The sequence below is a fragment of the Rattus rattus genome, chromosome 14, assembly GCF_011064425.1.
Source record: "Rattus rattus isolate New Zealand chromosome 14, Rrattus_CSIRO_v1, whole genome shotgun sequence".
Taxonomy (NCBI): domain Eukaryota; kingdom Metazoa; phylum Chordata; class Mammalia; order Rodentia; family Muridae; genus Rattus; species Rattus rattus.
Genome location: NC_046167.1, coordinates 41918759 through 41936476, shown reverse-complemented (window position 1 = coordinate 41936476; position 17718 = coordinate 41918759). Strand labels below are relative to the sequence as shown.

The 17718-nt window shown below is 40.7% G+C and overlaps 4 protein-coding genes across 5 annotated transcripts in view; 2 read left to right on the top strand and 2 right to left on the bottom strand.

Annotated features, from left to right (window-relative positions):
• Positions 1–1536: 1536 nt before the first annotated feature.
• LOC116883526 overlaps positions 1537–17718 on the bottom strand; it is a 58590-nt gene continuing 42408 nt past the window's right edge. The window contains exon 4 of the mRNA XM_032884699.1: positions 1537–1989. Within this exon, the coding sequence (XP_032740590.1) occupies positions 1671–1989 (319 nt within the window). The 3' untranslated portion in view covers positions 1537–1670. The remainder of the gene's footprint in view (positions 1990–17718) is intronic.
• Positions 2995–3136, top strand: LOC116883525 (dolichyl-diphosphooligosaccharide--protein glycosyltransferase subunit 4-like). Its single transcript, XM_032884698.1, has one exon. The coding sequence runs from the start codon at positions 3020–3022 to the stop codon at positions 3131–3133; it is 114 nt and encodes a 37-aa protein (XP_032740589.1). The 5' UTR covers positions 2995–3019; the 3' UTR covers positions 3134–3136.
• On the bottom strand, positions 4870–5638 carry LOC116883517 (histone H2A type 1-B). 2 transcript variants are annotated; one of them, XM_032884690.1, is made up of 2 exons: positions 5558–5638; positions 4870–5452 (listed from the first exon to the last, which is right to left on the bottom strand). In XM_032884690.1, the coding sequence occupies exons 1-2, from the start codon at positions 5636–5638 to the stop codon at positions 5246–5248; spliced, it is 288 nt and encodes a 95-aa protein (XP_032740581.1). In that variant the 3' UTR covers positions 4870–5245. The 2 variants fall into 2 exon arrangements, with proteins under 2 accessions (XP_032740581.1, XP_032740580.1); XM_032884689.1 differs by having other exon boundaries at positions 4870–5638.
• LOC116883522 (histone H2B type 1-C/E/F/G/I) lies at positions 5895–8373 on the top strand. Its single transcript, XM_032884694.1, has one exon. It carries the CDS (start codon positions 5932–5934, stop codon positions 6310–6312), a length of 381 nt encoding a protein of 126 aa, XP_032740585.1. The 5' UTR covers positions 5895–5931; the 3' UTR covers positions 6313–8373.

The following is a 17718-nucleotide window of genomic DNA, read 5'->3' as shown; positions in this document are numbered from 1 at the left end:
AATGAGCCATCTCTCCAGGAAGTGAACTCTTAACCTAAAGAATAGCAAGTGCTCTTAACCACTGAGCCATTGCTCCAGCCATAAATTGAATTAATAAACTATATTTGCATATAAATGTTATCCAAGTTGTTATATACCGTTGGAGTGCTTACTTTGCAGTGCATTTGGGTGATTATATACTGTTATGGAGAATAAGAGGTTGAGCTTTTTTGTTGGTGCTTAGTTATGTCTTCATTTTCAAGTAAAAATGAAAAGCTGGTTAAGGTGTCCTGTTAGGATACTGTTGGGGGATACTGTGTTGTATTTACTAGCCTTAGGCTATTAAACATTCATGAAGAGTTAGATTATTTCAGAAGCTAGATAAGAAAACTTAAGCTGCAGATATAAAATTAGAAGTCATTAAGGAATAGATACTATTTAAGACCCCAGTGGATGGGATCTCCAAAGGATTGAGTGTGGGCAAAAATAGTTTGTTGCCTAAAAGTTCTGCAGTCACCTGATGTTTTAGTATTGACTGAAAAGACACTGTCAGACATTGGGATTTCAATGTTGCCTGAAGGACCACAACCCACAGGAAGTGTTAATAAGTCATATTTGTGGTGAAACCGCTCAGCTATACACAAATGGTGCTTCCCTGTTGGAAGGGAAAAAGAATCAGCTCTGAAACCTGATCTGGTAGCTAATACCTGTAACCCTGGCCACTTCTGAGGCAGAGGCAGAAAGATCACAGGTTTGAGGCCAGCCAAGACAAACGGAAGGTTATGGGATGCTGGGATATGGTACCTAGATATGGTACTTCAATAGCCAGCTCTCCTACAAACGTATCAGACGTTTACTAACTGAAAACTATGACATATCTGTACTCCACAGCTGGACAACCAGCTGGGGTCTTTTTTGGTTTGGGGCTTTTGGGGAGGGTGGGGGGTAATCAATTATTATAACTTAATTTTTACTATCAATGAGATCGCAGAAAAGATTGTGTCCTAAGCACAAGTCAGAAAAATGGTGTTTACTAATTACGTAACATTTTCAAAAGCTCTCAGAAACTCCAATCTGTTCAACTGAATATTAAGAAACATGGCATTTACCAAGTAGGACACCTTAATCTTCAATCTTTTGTCATAACCCAATGAAGACAAACAAACCAAAATAAACATTGAAAACTTCATAAAAACTGCTCTTAGAAGCACAGAAACGTTTTACGAGGGAGCAATGACTAAATGGACACTGAAGGGACAAAAACTAACCTTGGGGGTCTATATTAGACTATAGAATATGAACTAGATGTATTCCTTCCCAATCTTAAGACAAAACAAAAACTCCAAACTATAGGGACAAAATGAAAGCTTCTAAGTGAATCAAGACATTCAGTGTGGCAAACAGTAGTCGTAATCTAAAATCATGTAATTTTAGAATCTTGCTTTCAAATAACATTGGGCGTTTGACAACTACAGGAAATAAATTGCTGCAAGTTAATTTAAAACCATCTTTCGGTTTATCTTTATGCTTACCAAAAAAAAAAAAAAAGGCTACAAAGGACAAATCACAAAGCAACTATTTCCCATCCTCACTGGATATTGCACATCAAAAACTACGCTACAGCGCTTCAGGGAGTTATGTGGGTGGCCCTGAAAAGGGCCTTTAGCAGTAATGGAGGAAAGCACTGGGGTTTAGCCGCCAAAGCCGTAGAGGGTGCGGCCCTGGCGTTTAAGCGCGTAGACCACGTCCATGGCGGTGACGGTCTTGCGCTTGGCGTGCTCCGTGTAGGTGACGGCGTCGCGGATCACGTTCTCCAGGAACACCTTCAGCACACCGCGGGTCTCCTCGTAGATGAGGCCGGAGATGCGCTTCACTCCTCCGCGCCGGGCCAGGCGGCGGATGGCGGGCTTAGTGATACCCTGGATGTTGTCGCGCAGAACTTTGCGGTGGCGCTTGGCGCCGCCTTTGCCCAGACCCTTCCCGCCCTTGCCTCGGCCGGACATGACTGCACTCTGAAGAGCCCAGAGCAGCTATGCTAACACGGAGCCTGGGTGCCTGATTTTATACGGCAGGGTGCGGACCGAAATGAGAACCTGCAAGGAGGAGGCGGGAATTTGTGCCCGCTGCCATGGGGGAAGGGAAGACTTAAAAAAGAAAAAAAGGACTTTCTAACATGTAAAACGTGCTGTGAATTGCCTTGTGTTCTTTCTCTAACAGTGACCACATTTCAAATGATATTTTTAGTTAAAACTTTCAAAAAGTTATCGCATAAACCGGTGAATTATTCATCTTCATGACTTGGTGAGTCTTTTTAAATTTAAAGTCATTTTTCACATGTAAGTGAATTTTTCTTCACTATACTTAGGGTCGTTACTGAAATTCTATTGTGACCATATTAAATTAATTTTTATACTAAAATTTCATCGTCCCTATTGCCAACCTCATTTCTTCTCAAATATGTTCTATTTAATCAACTTTCACCAAATATTTTCAAGAAAATATCCAAGTCATAGTTTTGTGAAGTTTGAGCAAAATCTTTGAGTCTGGGGATTCAGCTGTGACTGCTACGCACAATACTGTATGTACAGTACAAGTAAAATGAACACTTTGTTTTTTAATCCCTGTAAAATTTTCCCCACAACTTCTAAATTGGTATCTATCAAGAAAATTCATGGAAAGAAACTGTATCTTCAAAGACTAGTTGACAAGAACTACATATATGAGAGGGATCCAAACTTAACCGTGAAATTGCAGTGTCATTTGTCCTGAGGCTGGTTGGCTTCCCTTTGGTACCTTTATGCTCCTGAATGTGATCCTCTATGTCTAACACCATGTGACTAATAGATAAAAACCGTTTGCAACCTCAACATAGCAGCCCAGTAGTTTCCACCAATCCAAAAGCCAAGAATGTCATCAGATAGTATCTGAGATCTATAGAAAATATTCTCCCACATGGCTGTAAATGTCTCTCTGATGGGCTCAGGTCGCCTATCTCGAGTTGGTGTGGCAGTAGGGTCGGGGTCGGGTGGAGCTAGTCAGGATGATCACAAACGTGCAGCTCGCCATCTTCGCCAACATGCTGGGCGTGTTGCTTTTCTTGCTTGTGGTCCTCTATCACTATGTGGCAGTAAATAACCCCAAGAAGCAGGAATGAAAGTGGCATTTTCTCCACCCCAGGCTTCCAGGGCAAGATGGAGGGTGTGAGGGGCCCTCACAGTTCACTTCATCTCTCCTACCTATCACAGCATACAAAGCAACTACACCTGGATTTTTCCAAACAACTTTTATTTCCTCAAAGTCTTCCTTAACCCTATGGAACAAGAAGCTGCCACTGAATAGGGCCCAGTATAGAGGCTGCTTTCTTTTCTACTCCTTCCCCACAAATACAAAAAAAATATATATATATATAGTTTCTCTGATGTACCCACCAATGTGTTTAAACCCATCTTTATTCGTGGCATTGTTCTCTAACTTCATAAAACGTCCACGTTGGAGCATGAAATTTGGAGAAACCTCTAGAATACAGTGTTTCTTATTCCCTTTCAGGTGAGAGTTGTGTGGATTTTTGTTTCTTTGTTGTTTTTCTGCCAGTCTCTCTGTCTCTGCCACACACACACACACACACACACACCGTGTGTGTGTGTGTGTGTGTGTGTGTGTGTGTGTGTGTGTGTGTGTTTTCAACTATGCAGGCATTACGACCCAAAGTCACAGGGAGGTAGAAAGGGACAAACCATGAAGAGTCTTAGGGCTGTATCAGAGAGCAGTGAGGAGGCACATTAAGAGCCTGTCTTCTCCACTCAGTAGAGAAAACAAGGACTACACTGAAGACTGACTTTGGTGAGCCTGGAAGCAAGCAAATGGCTATTTTAGGAATCCGGGTAAAATGATGAGTTTGGCCTGAAAGCAAATGCTGGCACTTCTCCCTAGGTGTCCTGGAGGTAATATCATATCTCTGCTTTCTCTGAGGAAGACCAAGTCTCATGAGAAAAAGAAATTAACAATAGAAAGTAACAAAGCTAGAGTTTCTTACTCCTCTGAGTTTCAAATTTGTCATTTGAATACTATCAAACATGAAGATTTGATTATAGAATACCAAGCAAGCTGGGAGATGCAACAGGATATCTACATTTTTTGATTGGTGGTCTGATCATGTCTTCCATCAAGTTCCACATGTACAAGAATGATGTGTGTTCTATTTAGTCCATGTAACCAGAGTTTGGCTCAGGACATAACAGGTACTCAACATGTGAGATGACAGGAGATGACCTTTGATTCTAGCTTCTCTCTGCCCTTTATTTCATTTTTTGATTTCATGTGCAAATTTGATGTCTCAGTGTCAGTGCCCAGGATGCCAAAACAGGATGTGTGACACCTAACTCTAACCCTGCAGGATTGGCCTCTTCTCTAGGCCCCCAAATGACTCTTTCAAAGTAACTACTATCCACATGTACTGAAAGTTGGCTTCAGATAAAATATAACTCTACTAATAGATTTAGTACATGATTTTAAAACATTTCCTTTCCAGAATTGCTAATTTCTACCTTTAGAAATAAACTGAATTGTTTTTAAGTCCCTTGGCAGCAGAGACTTCATTTTAAACTTTCTTTTTAACCTCAGGCTCCTTAAAGCCTGTACCACCGTAGTAAACTTTAACATGTGCATCCCAAGGTTCACTCAATACCAACCCACGAAATACTTGCCCTAAACGCTTTACAATATTCTTCAACGGAAAACAAAGGCCAAGATGAAAAGGGGTAAAAGACTGAACAAATGGCTGAGGCTTAAGGGTTGGACATTTGGCTCAGTGGTAGAGCACTTGCCTAGCAAGCGCAAGGCCTTGGGTTCGGTCCCCAGCTCCGAAAAAAGGAGAAAAGATGTTTTAAAATGGCTGAGGCTTAAAGAAATGACAGATTTTAACATAAGTCATCCTGTAAATGCTGAGGGAAAGAACAATCTATTAGATAACTTGCTATTCCTCCTAGAATGCTATACAAGAACAAACACAATGATCTTTTAATAATACAGGGAACGTTTCTGGCCTGAAGCATTAAAACTTAAGAGGTACTAATACTTACTGGGCAATAATTAAAACTTGGCAGTTTGATTCATTAATCCTTGAGAATAAACCTAGGACTGGCTTAACTTACTGTTTCTCTGTCCACATAGTGTTGCACTAATTGACCCAACTACCATTCTAATTAGCACAGCTCCTCCGTGTGTTCTTATAGGTGGCTCTGAAAAGAGCCTTTGGTGATCCCTGGTCTTACTTCCCCTTAGCCTTGTGGTGGCTCTCGGTCTTCTTGGGCAGCAGCACGGCCTGGATGTTGGGCAGGACGCCGCCCTGTGCGATGGTCACGCGGCCCAGCAGCTTGTTGAGCTCCTCGTCGTTGCGGATGGCCAGCTGCAGGTGGCGCGGGATGATGCGCGTCTTCTTGTTGTCCCTCGCCGCGTTGCCCGCCAGCTCCAGGATCTCGGCCGTCAGGTACTCCAGCACGGCCGCCAGATACACTGGGGCGCCGGCGCCCACGCGCTCCGAGTAGTTGCCCTTGCGGAGCAGCCGGTGCACACGACCCACGGGGAACTGCAGGCCGGCCCGGGAGGACCGGGTCTTGGCTTTGGCGCGAGCCTTGCCGCCCTGCTTCCCACGTCCAGACATAGTAAAAAGCCGAAAGATAGAACCTACTCACTGAGAGATGACACCGCTATGCTGTGGCACTTATACGCAACACAGGGCGTGAAAAAGTAGCAATTTCATTGGTTACATGGAACTATTCGCCTAGACCAATAACACAGTTGGTTAGAAAAACCCTTGCTATGATTGGGTATTTAGTGGATGACGATTGCTAGTTCGAGCTAACCAAAGCCACAAGTTTCTTTAAAAGTCAGCCTGTGCAGAGACAGTACACTTGTTCGGTCCTATTTTCTTTTGTTTGGTGTTTCATTTTCGCCATGCCTGAGCCCGCCAAGTCCGCTCCGGCCCCGAAGAAGGGCTCCAAGAAGGCCGTGACCAAGGCGCAGAAGAAGGACGGCAAGAAGCGCAAGCGCAGCCGCAAGGAGAGCTACTCGGTGTACGTGTACAAGGTGCTGAAGCAAGTGCACCCAGACACGGGCATCTCTTCCAAGGCCATGGGCATCATGAACTCGTTCGTGAACGACATCTTCGAGCGCATCGCGGGCGAGGCGTCGCGCCTGGCGCATTACAACAAGCGCTCGACCATCACGTCCCGGGAGATCCAGACGGCCGTGCGCCTGCTACTACCCGGGGAGCTGGCTAAACACGCGGTGTCCGAGGGCACCAAGGCGGTCACCAAGTACACCAGCTCCAAGTGAGTTCATCTTAACTCACTCCTAACCCAAAGGCTCTTTTCAGAGCCACTCACCTTACTGAAAGAATGTTGCACTTTGAGTTTGCTTAGAAAACTAAAGACTAAAGGAAGGTGACAATTCAAGAGGTTCGGTGAAATGCATGCCTAAGGGCCGAGTACAGACAGCACTTACTGCTTTTGAGTACAGTGCTCCGTAAACTTTTTTTCCCCTTTGGATTAGTTTACCAAAACTGAAAGTTACGCTCATCTTTACAGTGTCCTGATTTGTGGCTTCGCTAGCCAATCAGGGCGTTTCGCGGGCAGTTTCAAAATTAAGCGCCAGAGATAGTCGCGTTTGTTTTCCCATCATTCTTGGGGTTCTTCCTGCTCAGTGTTTCAACTGTTTCCGGTACTTAGGACAAATTTTAAAAAGGAAAAATCAGAAAGCCTTTCCCTGCTCATTCCGTAGCCTCACCTTGGATAATAAAAACGGGCTTTTCAGTTTAAAATATGCAATAGCTTAATTGAAACATTTTAAATCTTTTCTGGAATTTACATGAAAATGCTTCAAGTTTATTTTGCTCAATTCTTTTAGTAGTACATTTTTATATGATTAATGTATTCTAGTGACTCCCAGATGTTCTCATTCTGAGCACATAAGCAATGGGAGATAATTTTGAATTTTTAAGGGATATGGCATTCTTTCAGACAAACTAGTAGAAATAGTTACATGTTCCTTTATTTTCTTTAAATGAACTAATTGGGGTAAATTAACAATGCATGTCATACACAGAAGAAAACAGCTGAATAAATTATTTAATTTCAGAGTCGTGTTTCAGGAGGTCCACATAACAATAAATAGCATTTAATAAAATCAAAACCAAGTTAGTTTTGAAGTTCACTTAGATACGTCTGTGATTGCAAACTTTAATAATATTGATAAAGGAAATGTAAAAATGTTACGCAGAAACTACTTTAACAATAAGTTCGGCTCAGATGACTGGGAAGCACAGAGCCTTTGAAATCTCTTTTTGGGAACAAATTTGCTTGTGGGTGTCTGACTTAATTTGTCATCTTCGTTGTCAGAAACGATATAGTATACATACAATAGAAAGGGAAAGAACCTGAGTAAAAATTCTAAGCTTCATATTTTTCATAAAGAAAAATTAATGAGAACCTAGTTTCTCTAAGTAGTCTTGTTTTCTTTTAGTAGGAGGAGGAAGAGAAGGTACTGATAGAGGCCAATAATATGGCTCATGGATTCAGGTTTGAGCTAAAATTATGTGTGAAAGATCAGGATTAAGAAGAGGAAAGGACTCAGCTTATGTGGGAAGCAAGAGTACAAAGGCTTTCTTTTTAACCATATTGTACCATTACAGTGCTGATTACAAAATAAATAGTACATAAGGTACCAAATATAGGGCTGGAGAGATGGCTCAGTGGTTAAGAGTACTGACTGTCCTTCCAGAGGTCCTGAGTGCAATTCCCAGCACATGGTGGTTTATAACCAGCTATTTGAGATCCGATGCCCTCTTCTGGTGTGTCTGAAGAGAACAACAGTGTAGTTGCATACACAAAATAAACAAGGACTTTAAAAAAAAAGGTATCATGTCTTGTTTTTCTTTTGTTTTTCTTTTTTTTTTTAACTGAACAAAAAGTAGTTTTTTCTATTACTAATTGATCCTTTTCCCAGAAAATAAATGAGAAAAACATGATGACTGGTCAAGGAAATACTTGCTGGAGTAGGAAGGCAGTAGACTGCCATAATTATACAAGCATCCTCCTTTTTTCCAGGGATGTCTGGCAAGTGTATTGTCCTGGCCTGATGTTAATTCAGCAAATCTTCATTTCCCCCTTTTCTGTTTAACGGTACTTTGTAATATAATGTTGAATAAAGACGATCGATGTTGAATTACTTTTTTGATGGTGGGAGAGGTTTTTTGGTCAGACTATTAAAAAAATAACAAAAACAAATATAACATAATCAATATAAACACTCTAGGATAGGAAGAGCTTGCAATCTTAAATCGATCCAATGCATTTGACTTAACCAAAGCACCAGTAATAAACACTTACCAATAATTTATCACCAGATAGTTTACACAATGTTGTACAAATATGTAATATCAGATTATAATTTAATATTTCCTGATTAAGGTTTCCATAAGTTAGTAAATATTTTCTAACCTTATCCCAGGGGATAAGGTCTCATTTCAATGCACAGGAGAAATAAAATTGCGCCACATCCAATCATGTCTTAATGACGTTTGTCACCTAACATAATCATGGCTGACGCCAAGTCAGTGATTCCAGCATACAGTGTACTATCTAAATGTCTGTGCATGTTGCAGAAGTTTTCTGAGTCAGAATGAAGTCTTTGAATATAATGTGCATTCTGAATGCTTTGGTGTAGGTCTAGGCCAGCAGTAGTGGTGGTGGTAGAGATGTCAGTCATTCCCACCACGATGACAATAATCAGTCCTTTCCTTCATTTGATCCAGTATGTGATAAACCATAGGCATGGAAGGAGGTCCTTGCCAAGCTCCAGCCATATGTCCATCTGTCCATCTGTCCATCTGTCCACACAGCCAAACACGAATCCAAGCTCAAAGGACAGAAATTCTCTGGGCACTCAAATTAACAATAGTTCCAACATATAAACATGTTTATAAAGAACAACTGAAACAAGATACATATTTTTCAAACTGATTTCAAGTAGATTCTCCAGTCATGAACAAATAAGGAAGAGGAACACTTGCTCTAAGATACATTTTTTTATATGTAAAAGAGAACATAATCTTGTGGCTAATAGCATTTTTCCATATATTCCCTTTCAGGCCCAAAAGTTATACAATGCCAATAATAATTTCCAAGGATATTCTTGAGTAGCTCCTCCCTCCATATGAGCAGAGGAAGGGGATATCCACCCCTATCATACTAAAACTTCAGACCAACTACTATGGATGGATGGTGTTATTATTGTTGTGAAGCTATCTTAATTCCTTGCCTTTCTGTTTGGTGTGAGGAAAACCTACAGGGCTCCAATCTATGAGCTGCCATAAGAACTCGCACCTCTGGTCCTCTACTTTGTTCCCAGTGTTTCTATTCACTTAACTCAGAGACAGACAACAGGAGTGTGGCAAGGGGGAAAATGAGGTGGGATGAAAGGTAGTAATGTTTCCTTTGAACCCTTCAGCTACTAAAAAGAACAGCTTCTTCCCTTCAGTTTTTGTTCCAATTCAAATAATAGATAACCATCCCCTAGATATATTTTTCAAACAATGAGCCTCATGCCCAATATAAATATGAAGTATTTCAAGCCCTATTTCTTATGATGAATTCAAATCTGAATACTCTTCAATGAGAAATAAAGAACCTCTACTGTCATGGGGTCCTGGAATTCAATACAGACATTAATGTGGGTAGCCTTCCTGGGGGGCCTTACTCAGCACAGAGAGGAGAGGTTTCTTTCATTCCAGATAATGAACCATCTTTTCTCCTGTACTGACTAATTTTTTCAACTGCCCCCAGGTAGGAAACATACAATCCACTATGGAAGGTAGTGGTTTCCCAATTTGTATTAGATGTCTGACCCAAAGTCAGATAAGCCATTTGTTGAGAAGGCAAGTCAGGGACAAACTGGTCACATGTGGATTTCATCTGCCTTTCTGGAAATCAATGATCACCTGGATCTGTGTAAACATAAACAAACCCTTTCCCCATTTTATAACATTAATTTTTTCCATTTCTAAAAGTCTTCCTCATTATACCAAATAGATTGTAATATGTTACCCGCAACACTTTCTCCAATAACAGTTGAATTTTAGCAAGCATAAAATCATCATTTTTACAATGCAAAAATTTTAAAGTAAATAATGAATCTAAAATGATGTTTGTAGAATTAAAGTCTATCTTTCTCCTTCTGTTTCACATCTCCTTTAATGTTCTGTTAGAAGTTTCAATGCTGGCCTGTCCTTGAGAGTCTTAAGGGATACTCATAATATATTTAATATTCCAATGTTGTAAAAATTCTTTAAGGTTCTGTGACATATAAACTAACATTCACCATTTTATTTTGTTAAGGAATACTAATAATATTAAAAGCTCCTTTTAAACATAATATAACTGATAAAGCCTCTTCATTACTTAATGCAGTAGTCTCTTGAAATGCTGAAAATGTATCTATAGAATTATGTATATATTGCAATTTCAAAAATTTTAATGTAGATTACATCCAATTGCTATATCTCATCTGATATTACCAGAAAGCAATCAAGGTCTATGAAATGTTTGACAAGTTTCACAATTTAAACTTATTACTTACCATGCCTTGAGTTACAGGAAATGTTCTTTGTAAAGCTCACCAGTTAGCATGTGTATACAGGCATGAAACTTAGTAGCTTCAGGCAAAAAGTACAAGAATATAATTGAAATATATTAATTAAAAGAATCTGAGAATTGATTAACATTGACCACAGAGCCCTGGAGATTGGTATATACTCTGATATGCATAATAAAATGTGGATTAATGTGATAAATTAGTAGTTGTTACAACTGTCAAAACAAATGTTTCTGTATCATCACGATAAAGAAAAAGAGTGTGAACATTTTGAACAGTATATGATGCATATTGTGAGTCTGTAATAATGTTTAAGGGTTTCAAAAATCTGACAAGGAGGTAATAATAGCTGGAAACTTGGCCTTTTGCACAGATAAGGATGGGTTTATAATACTTTAGAAATATCTCTTCTTTTCATAAGAATATCCAATAATTCTAAATATATTAGCATCAGTATATAAAGTATATACTTCAATCAAAAGGTCTATGCTTAGTGACAGGACCAATAATAACAAGTTTATTTTAAAAACTAAAGACATTTGTATTCTAATATTGATTATTCCTGGGTCCGGCATGGTCTTGGTGTGGACAGAATGACACAGTTTCTGCCCCTGGGACAGGGCCAGTGGAATGGACTCCAAGAGTGTGGATGGCAGACATGGACATAAAGCTTGTTCGTAGAGTTATGTACTTATTTTCACATTCCTCCGAGGAATGTCCTGTTAACGTTAATGAGTCCAGGAGGCAAAGGTGTGGCTAATATCTCAGCAAAATGGTAAACGCTGGGACCTTCAGGATAGCCCTTAAGGCTGTGAAAAAGAATTCTAAAAGCATGAGTTCAAAAATGTATAATTTCTCAACTATACAAAAAATATAAGGATGCAATATGTATTGTACAGGGAGCTTCACAGATCTAAAGGAACAAAGGCCACTACACTACAAACCAGCTTATCAGAAAGATACAAAGGCAAGGAGATTCCTGAGTTCAAGGTCAGCCGGGGACACAGCAAGGTTAGGCCTAGGTGTAGTAGAAATGGTAATTTCAGGACAGGGTCCCACCCAGCTATCTCAACACTTGTGCTTAACAGAGGAGCAGGCAGCTCTCTAAATTCTTTTGCAATATTAAAAGAAAATGTGTGTTTGCTATTCCCTATTCTTAGGATAATCAAAAGGAAAACCAGAGTAAATGACTGGATTGATATGTAAAAATAAGTAAAAGACTGGGCTTGTGACCTGTGCTAATGAGCTATCAAGAGAAAGTTTTTAGAATAGCAAAAGAGAACCACTTGGAGAACTGTGTCCAGCAGAATAAAACTAGAGTACTGTCTGGAAGTCTCCAGAGAAAAAGCAGGTCAGAGAGAAAGTAGAACAGAGAGGAAGCAAGCTGGAAAGCAGTCATAGGCTGCCAGCTTGGACCCATGGCTTAACTTGAGTCGCTTGTCTCGATGCTCCCAAACACTCCATATCTCAGAACCCCTCTCCAAGCTATGGCTGGTCCTTGTCAGATTATTAATTTTTTATATAATCACTTAAAGCAATCTGCTAATTTTCATTAATTTTCCAAAGAACCTGTTGTTACTTTCTTAGTTTAAATAAGAGATACGATTTTAAAAAGGAGCAGAGGATTTAACAGGGCTAATACGTTTTTAGTTAACTTTTTGTTATTGATTTTACAAACACTTTTAACCATACACAATAAGTTTATAAGTCCTGAGGTAAGTTTATATTTTTTAAAATGTTTCAGAGAGTTAGAGCCAAAAATATGAGCAAAGCAAAGGTGATTTCCATGTAAGGGTCCGAACATCGCTGAAAGAAGCCCAGATAGTATACAAAACAAAGAGTGAATATTCTGTGAAAACAACCAACATTGGGGGCGTTGGAGGGTGGGAGGGGGTTCTACTGATGAGAGAGGCTAACTCCATGACAGGCTTCAAATTGGCAGTTCAGGAGATTAGATAGACCTAATCCTCCAGGCTTCGGACATCTAGTCAGAAACTGCCCCACCACCTGGCCTACAGTAAGGACAATGGATCAGCAGTTTCCAGCCAGCCCTGAGCCTGGTAATAGAATGTACTTAGGGATAAAGTAAGACAAAGTCTGCCTACCTCGGGATTCCCTAAAGGTGCTTTAAATTGGGCCTGGGACCTCACTGGGGGGGGAAGGGGGGAGTCTTGGTAATGGGAGACCCCAGCATGCTGGATACCCGCAGAATAAAACACTCATCGTGTTTATCTACTATTAGGGCATGGACCCTACACAACCATTCTTTAAATGGAGACACCAGACAAAGGCATGAAAGCCTTCTTATAGGGAAGCAGAGAACTCTCTAGAAGGAGTAGGTAATCTAAAATTTCATTGGTGAGTGCTAGGGGTGGGGAGGTCACAGGTGATCAGTGGTCTACATTCCTGTCATGAACGTTCAACCATGTTTAAAAAAAAAAAATAGGGCTGCCCAGTGCAGATGTCCCATTGAGATAAGATATCTCCCCATTTTTGTGGTTATCCCCAGGCTGTTCTTTGGGAGAGAGTTTTATGATCTTGTTCTGGATTTTATGGTCTATTCCTGAAGCTGCTGCCTTACTGCCTTTTTTGAAATCAGGCCTGGTCCTCAAAATGGAGACAAATGGGGTTTATATTACCCTTTCATCTATTGAGAATAGTCTACCATTTGCTTGGTTTGATTTGGTTTGGTTTGGTTTTGGCTTTGGTTTTTGAGACAGGGTTTTCATGTCCTGGAACTCACTCTGTAGACTAGGCCGGCCTGAAACTCAGAGATCCATCTGCCTCTGCTTCCCAAGTGATAAATAAAATTCTTTCCGGCTGTTGTGATGTTTTGTTTTGTTTTGTCTCTGTCCCAGAGTCAAATGACCTTTTGACCTATGACAGACATTTGAGGAAACTTTTTAAACTTGCTTAAGTCTGGAGAGGGGGAGCCATAACCCAACTCCAGAGCCAGCTGTTTAATAAAGTAGGACAGCATAAAACAATACTATCCTCACCCAAAATACATCTGAATCCCTGCAAAACTGAATCAAGTGACCAGAAGGATGAACCAGTACAAAGAGAGAACAAAGGAGGCTGGGAAATGAGATTTTGTGGAACTTAAACAGTAGACTTCATTGAATGAACAAGCCAACTAGGGGACAGAGACTGAGCAAGCTCTAGGAAGCAGACAGAACTACAATGTCAGGGCCCTCAACCAACGTGGAACACTGATAAGCAAGGGCATCAAGAGATGCAGAGTTCCCTACTCAAGAGTCAACAGGGTGTCCCTGATTTGATCTACAGTGACAGTATCATTATTTCCTTGACTTTTCTCCAGCTGTAATACTAGCTTTTGCCACCATGCTCAGAATTATAAATAGCTCCAGCTTCTAGAATGACTCTCGTTAAAGCCACCCAGTCATATGACGTTAAGCAGTAATTAGAGGTGAGTCTTTGTAACATTCTTTTAATGTAAATGAATGTATTCCATAAGTAACTACTAGATGTTTAAAAATCTGTAAAAGTTTCATAAGTTAATAGAATATGGCTATAGTGTATTTATCCTTGAGAGCTTGGAGTAATTTGAGTCACAGTTACAGGAAATGTTTTTATATCTTTTTTGGGGGGAGGGGCTTCTTTTATTGATTTTTTTTCATAAGAATTATAAGCAGGAGATCTGACATTACATTCCTTATTTATCTCAGAAATGTGCATATTAGGAGCTAATTATTCAATTTTCATAATCCTTTATATTGACTTTTAGATGCTACTCTCCATTATCTGATTCATAACTTACAGATTTGTTATCAATTTCTATATTAAACTTCATTATTTGACTGCTTCATAATTACCACCCTATCCTTAAACTGATGCATATTTATTTTCTTTTGTTCAGAAGAGGCTCTTGGTGTTTGGGGAAGGGAAGGTAATGGTTGAGATTACACCAGACATATAACCATCATTATTGTCTCTCTCTTGTTGTAACCATTTCAGGATTTGTCTGATTATTATTCCTTTCTATTATGTTATTTTATAATGGCTTTAAAGCCTAGAACATAAGTGAGCAAAGAGACCACTCGGGTATGGAAATGTCATGTACAGAGCCTGTTTAAAGGCTTTCAAAACCTAGTTCCATGTCTTACAATTAAGGACCACCCCCTTCCACTCTGGATGAACCTGTAACAATGTTTATGTACTTGCTGAAATAATTCTTTAGATATAGAATATTTTACCTTACCACCTAATCCTTTAATTGGGTCTTTTAATAAAACTATGTACTAGTTTTCAACAAAATTCCCCATAATTACCTTTGTCAGCATTCTAAGCTCCACCCCTCAGTTACCTAGCAACAGCCAGGTATGCCTGACACTATAAAAGGGGCCGCTCACTCCCTCCTCACTATTTTGCCCTCTTCTCCTCTTCCCCCTTGTCCCTTCTCTCCCATTCCCTCCCTACTTTCTTTCTCTCCACATGTTCATGGCTGGCCTCTATTTCTCTTCTTCTCTCTCTCTCCTCTCCTCCCTTTCCCCTCTCTCCTCTCCTCTCCTCTCCTCTCCTATTCTAGTTCTCTCTCTCTCTCTCTCTCTCTCCTCTCTCTCTCTCCCTCTCTCTCTCCCTCTCTCTTTCTGCCTTTCTCTTCCCTACTACCCTCTTAACTCTCCTCCCCATCCTCTGAATAAATTTTATTCTATATTACACCATCTTTTGGCTGGTCCGTCAGGGGGAAAGGATGTTTTAGCATGGATCCACTGAGGCACCCCTTTCCCATACTTCACCACACCTCCATAGAACATATCCGCCCCCCCGCCCCGTTTATATAAACACATGAACCTGCCTTTTAAAAGCTTTTAAAACCTGATTCCATATTTTATCATTAAGACCCATCCTTCCATTCCGGTGGAGCCAATAGCAATGTTTCTTAACCTATTTAAAAAATTGTGGGAAAGTTTCATTTCTTACACATCCTCCATGTCCGTTAAATAGAGCATTGAACAGGTATACATATTGGTCTTCAATTGATGGAAAATTTCACATTTCTTTTCTTTTGATGCCGAAAGTTGTGCTTTCCTCTGAGCAGACTATTTCCCTTTGCTTTCTGGTGTTTTTCTCTCAGGCAACATTGTTGGAGGTATTCTTGTTTTCTTTTAAAAGGAGGAAGAAAAGTAAAATTCTGGCAGAGGCCAGTAAAAAAAAAAAATGCTCATAGGCTCAGATTTCAGCTAAAAATAGGATTTAATGGCAATTCTAACATATCCTCCATAGTCTACAGACACTTAAGATGCCTTGACTAAGAATTCTGAGTCCCAGAAAGTGCTCTGATTATCCAAACATAGCTTAATTTCCATTGGTTTCTTCACAGTATTAGACGTGTGGGATTTGTGCATAGAGTATCAAGACATCTGTTCCTTTAGAGAATCCTAACACAGCTTCTATAGTCTGTGCCTGCTCCTACCCATCCCTGTCCTGCATATATTCTATCCTTTACAGCTCCATGAAACCTCATAAAACCTTCCAATACAATCATCATCTCTTCCTGTCTGTACCAGCTGGTTTTGTGTGTCAACTTGACACAGCTGGAGTTATCACAGAGAAAGGAGCCACCTTTGAGGAAATGCCTCTATGAGATCCAGCTGTAAAGCATTTTCTCAATTAGTAATTAAAGGTGGGAGGGCCCAGCCCATTGTGGGTGGTGCCATCTCTGGGCTGATAGTCTTGGGTTCCATTAGAAAGCAGGCTGAGCAAACCAGGGGAAGCAAGCCAGTAAACAGCATCCCTCCATGGCCACTGCATCAGCTCCTGCCTCCAAGGTCATGCCCTGTGTGAGTTCCTATCCTGACTTCCTTTGATGATGAACAGCAACAGTGTAAGCTGAATAAAACCTTTCCTCCCCAACTTACTTCTTAGTCATGATGTTTTGTGCAGGAATACAAGTCCTGACTAAGACACTGTTTCAGACTTGCTGAACCCTTACAACCGCTTCTGAGGTTTTATGTGCTATGTCTCCTGTCCCTGGAGGTACCTTAAGCATGCTGTGCACCTCAAGCTTTGAGTCTTTCCCTGTGACTGAAATGCCTCTCTTCTTTTCCTCACTTCCTGCAGATTGTACCTAGATGACTACCCCACATAACCTAGCAAGCTTAATGGTAGCAATGAGTGAGTCTTCCTGTTGCAAAATTCCAAATTGTAACAACTTAGGGGGAGGGTTTATTTTCACTCCTGGTTTGAAGGGGTGTAATCCATCAGAGCAGAGGCGGCATGGTAACCATCCATTGCCATCCCGGCAGAAACACTCAAGACTTCCCTAGAGACCTCAGGCTACTGAAACTATGGGAAACTCCACCCCCAATTAAAACTGCCCATTCGACCCCACCCTCTGGCCCCAGAGGCTCATGCTGGGGAAAGGAAAGGTTAAAGTCCTGGTACCAGCTCTAGAAGAAACTTGGCTCCTTAGAAGAGGTTTTAAATAGTTCTGACAATGTATCAGCCACCTTATGGCAGCCAAGACAGTGATGGGCCCAGTGTTGACTAGGATACATTTTGATTAGGACTGCATATGTAGGCATATCCCTTCCCTTCTGTTTAAAACTTGCATCAGACAGGGGTTGGGGATTTAGCTCAGTGGTATAGCGCTTGCCTAGCAAGTGCAAGGCCCTGGGTTCGGTCCTCAGCTCTGAAAAAAAGAAAAAAAAAAACAAAAAAAAACAAAACTTGCATCAGACAGTTTGAAAGGTTGCTGGACCTCCTCATTTGTTCCTCTTGCCAGTGTGGCCACAGAGAACAATCTTTCTCTGCAATTCTCTATGACAGTCCTTAATTATATTGAGAATGGATGGCCATGTCCACCTTGTTGTGGCCCAGGCTTTAACCATAAAGAGACAAATACTAAATAAACATAGTGTTCAAAATATGAAGTGTGTGTGGTATCGAACCTGGATAGGGCTCAGTGAACAACAAGGGAGGTTTCCATGCCACCACAATAGTAAAAGTGCCCATGTCCTCTGGCATAGTGTGTGACACAAAATAGAAGTTCCTAGTAAACTAGTGGAACCTCAGAATGGTCCCAGGACAGGGTGGTGTCTGCTCTCCCACCACCACCACCACCCACCC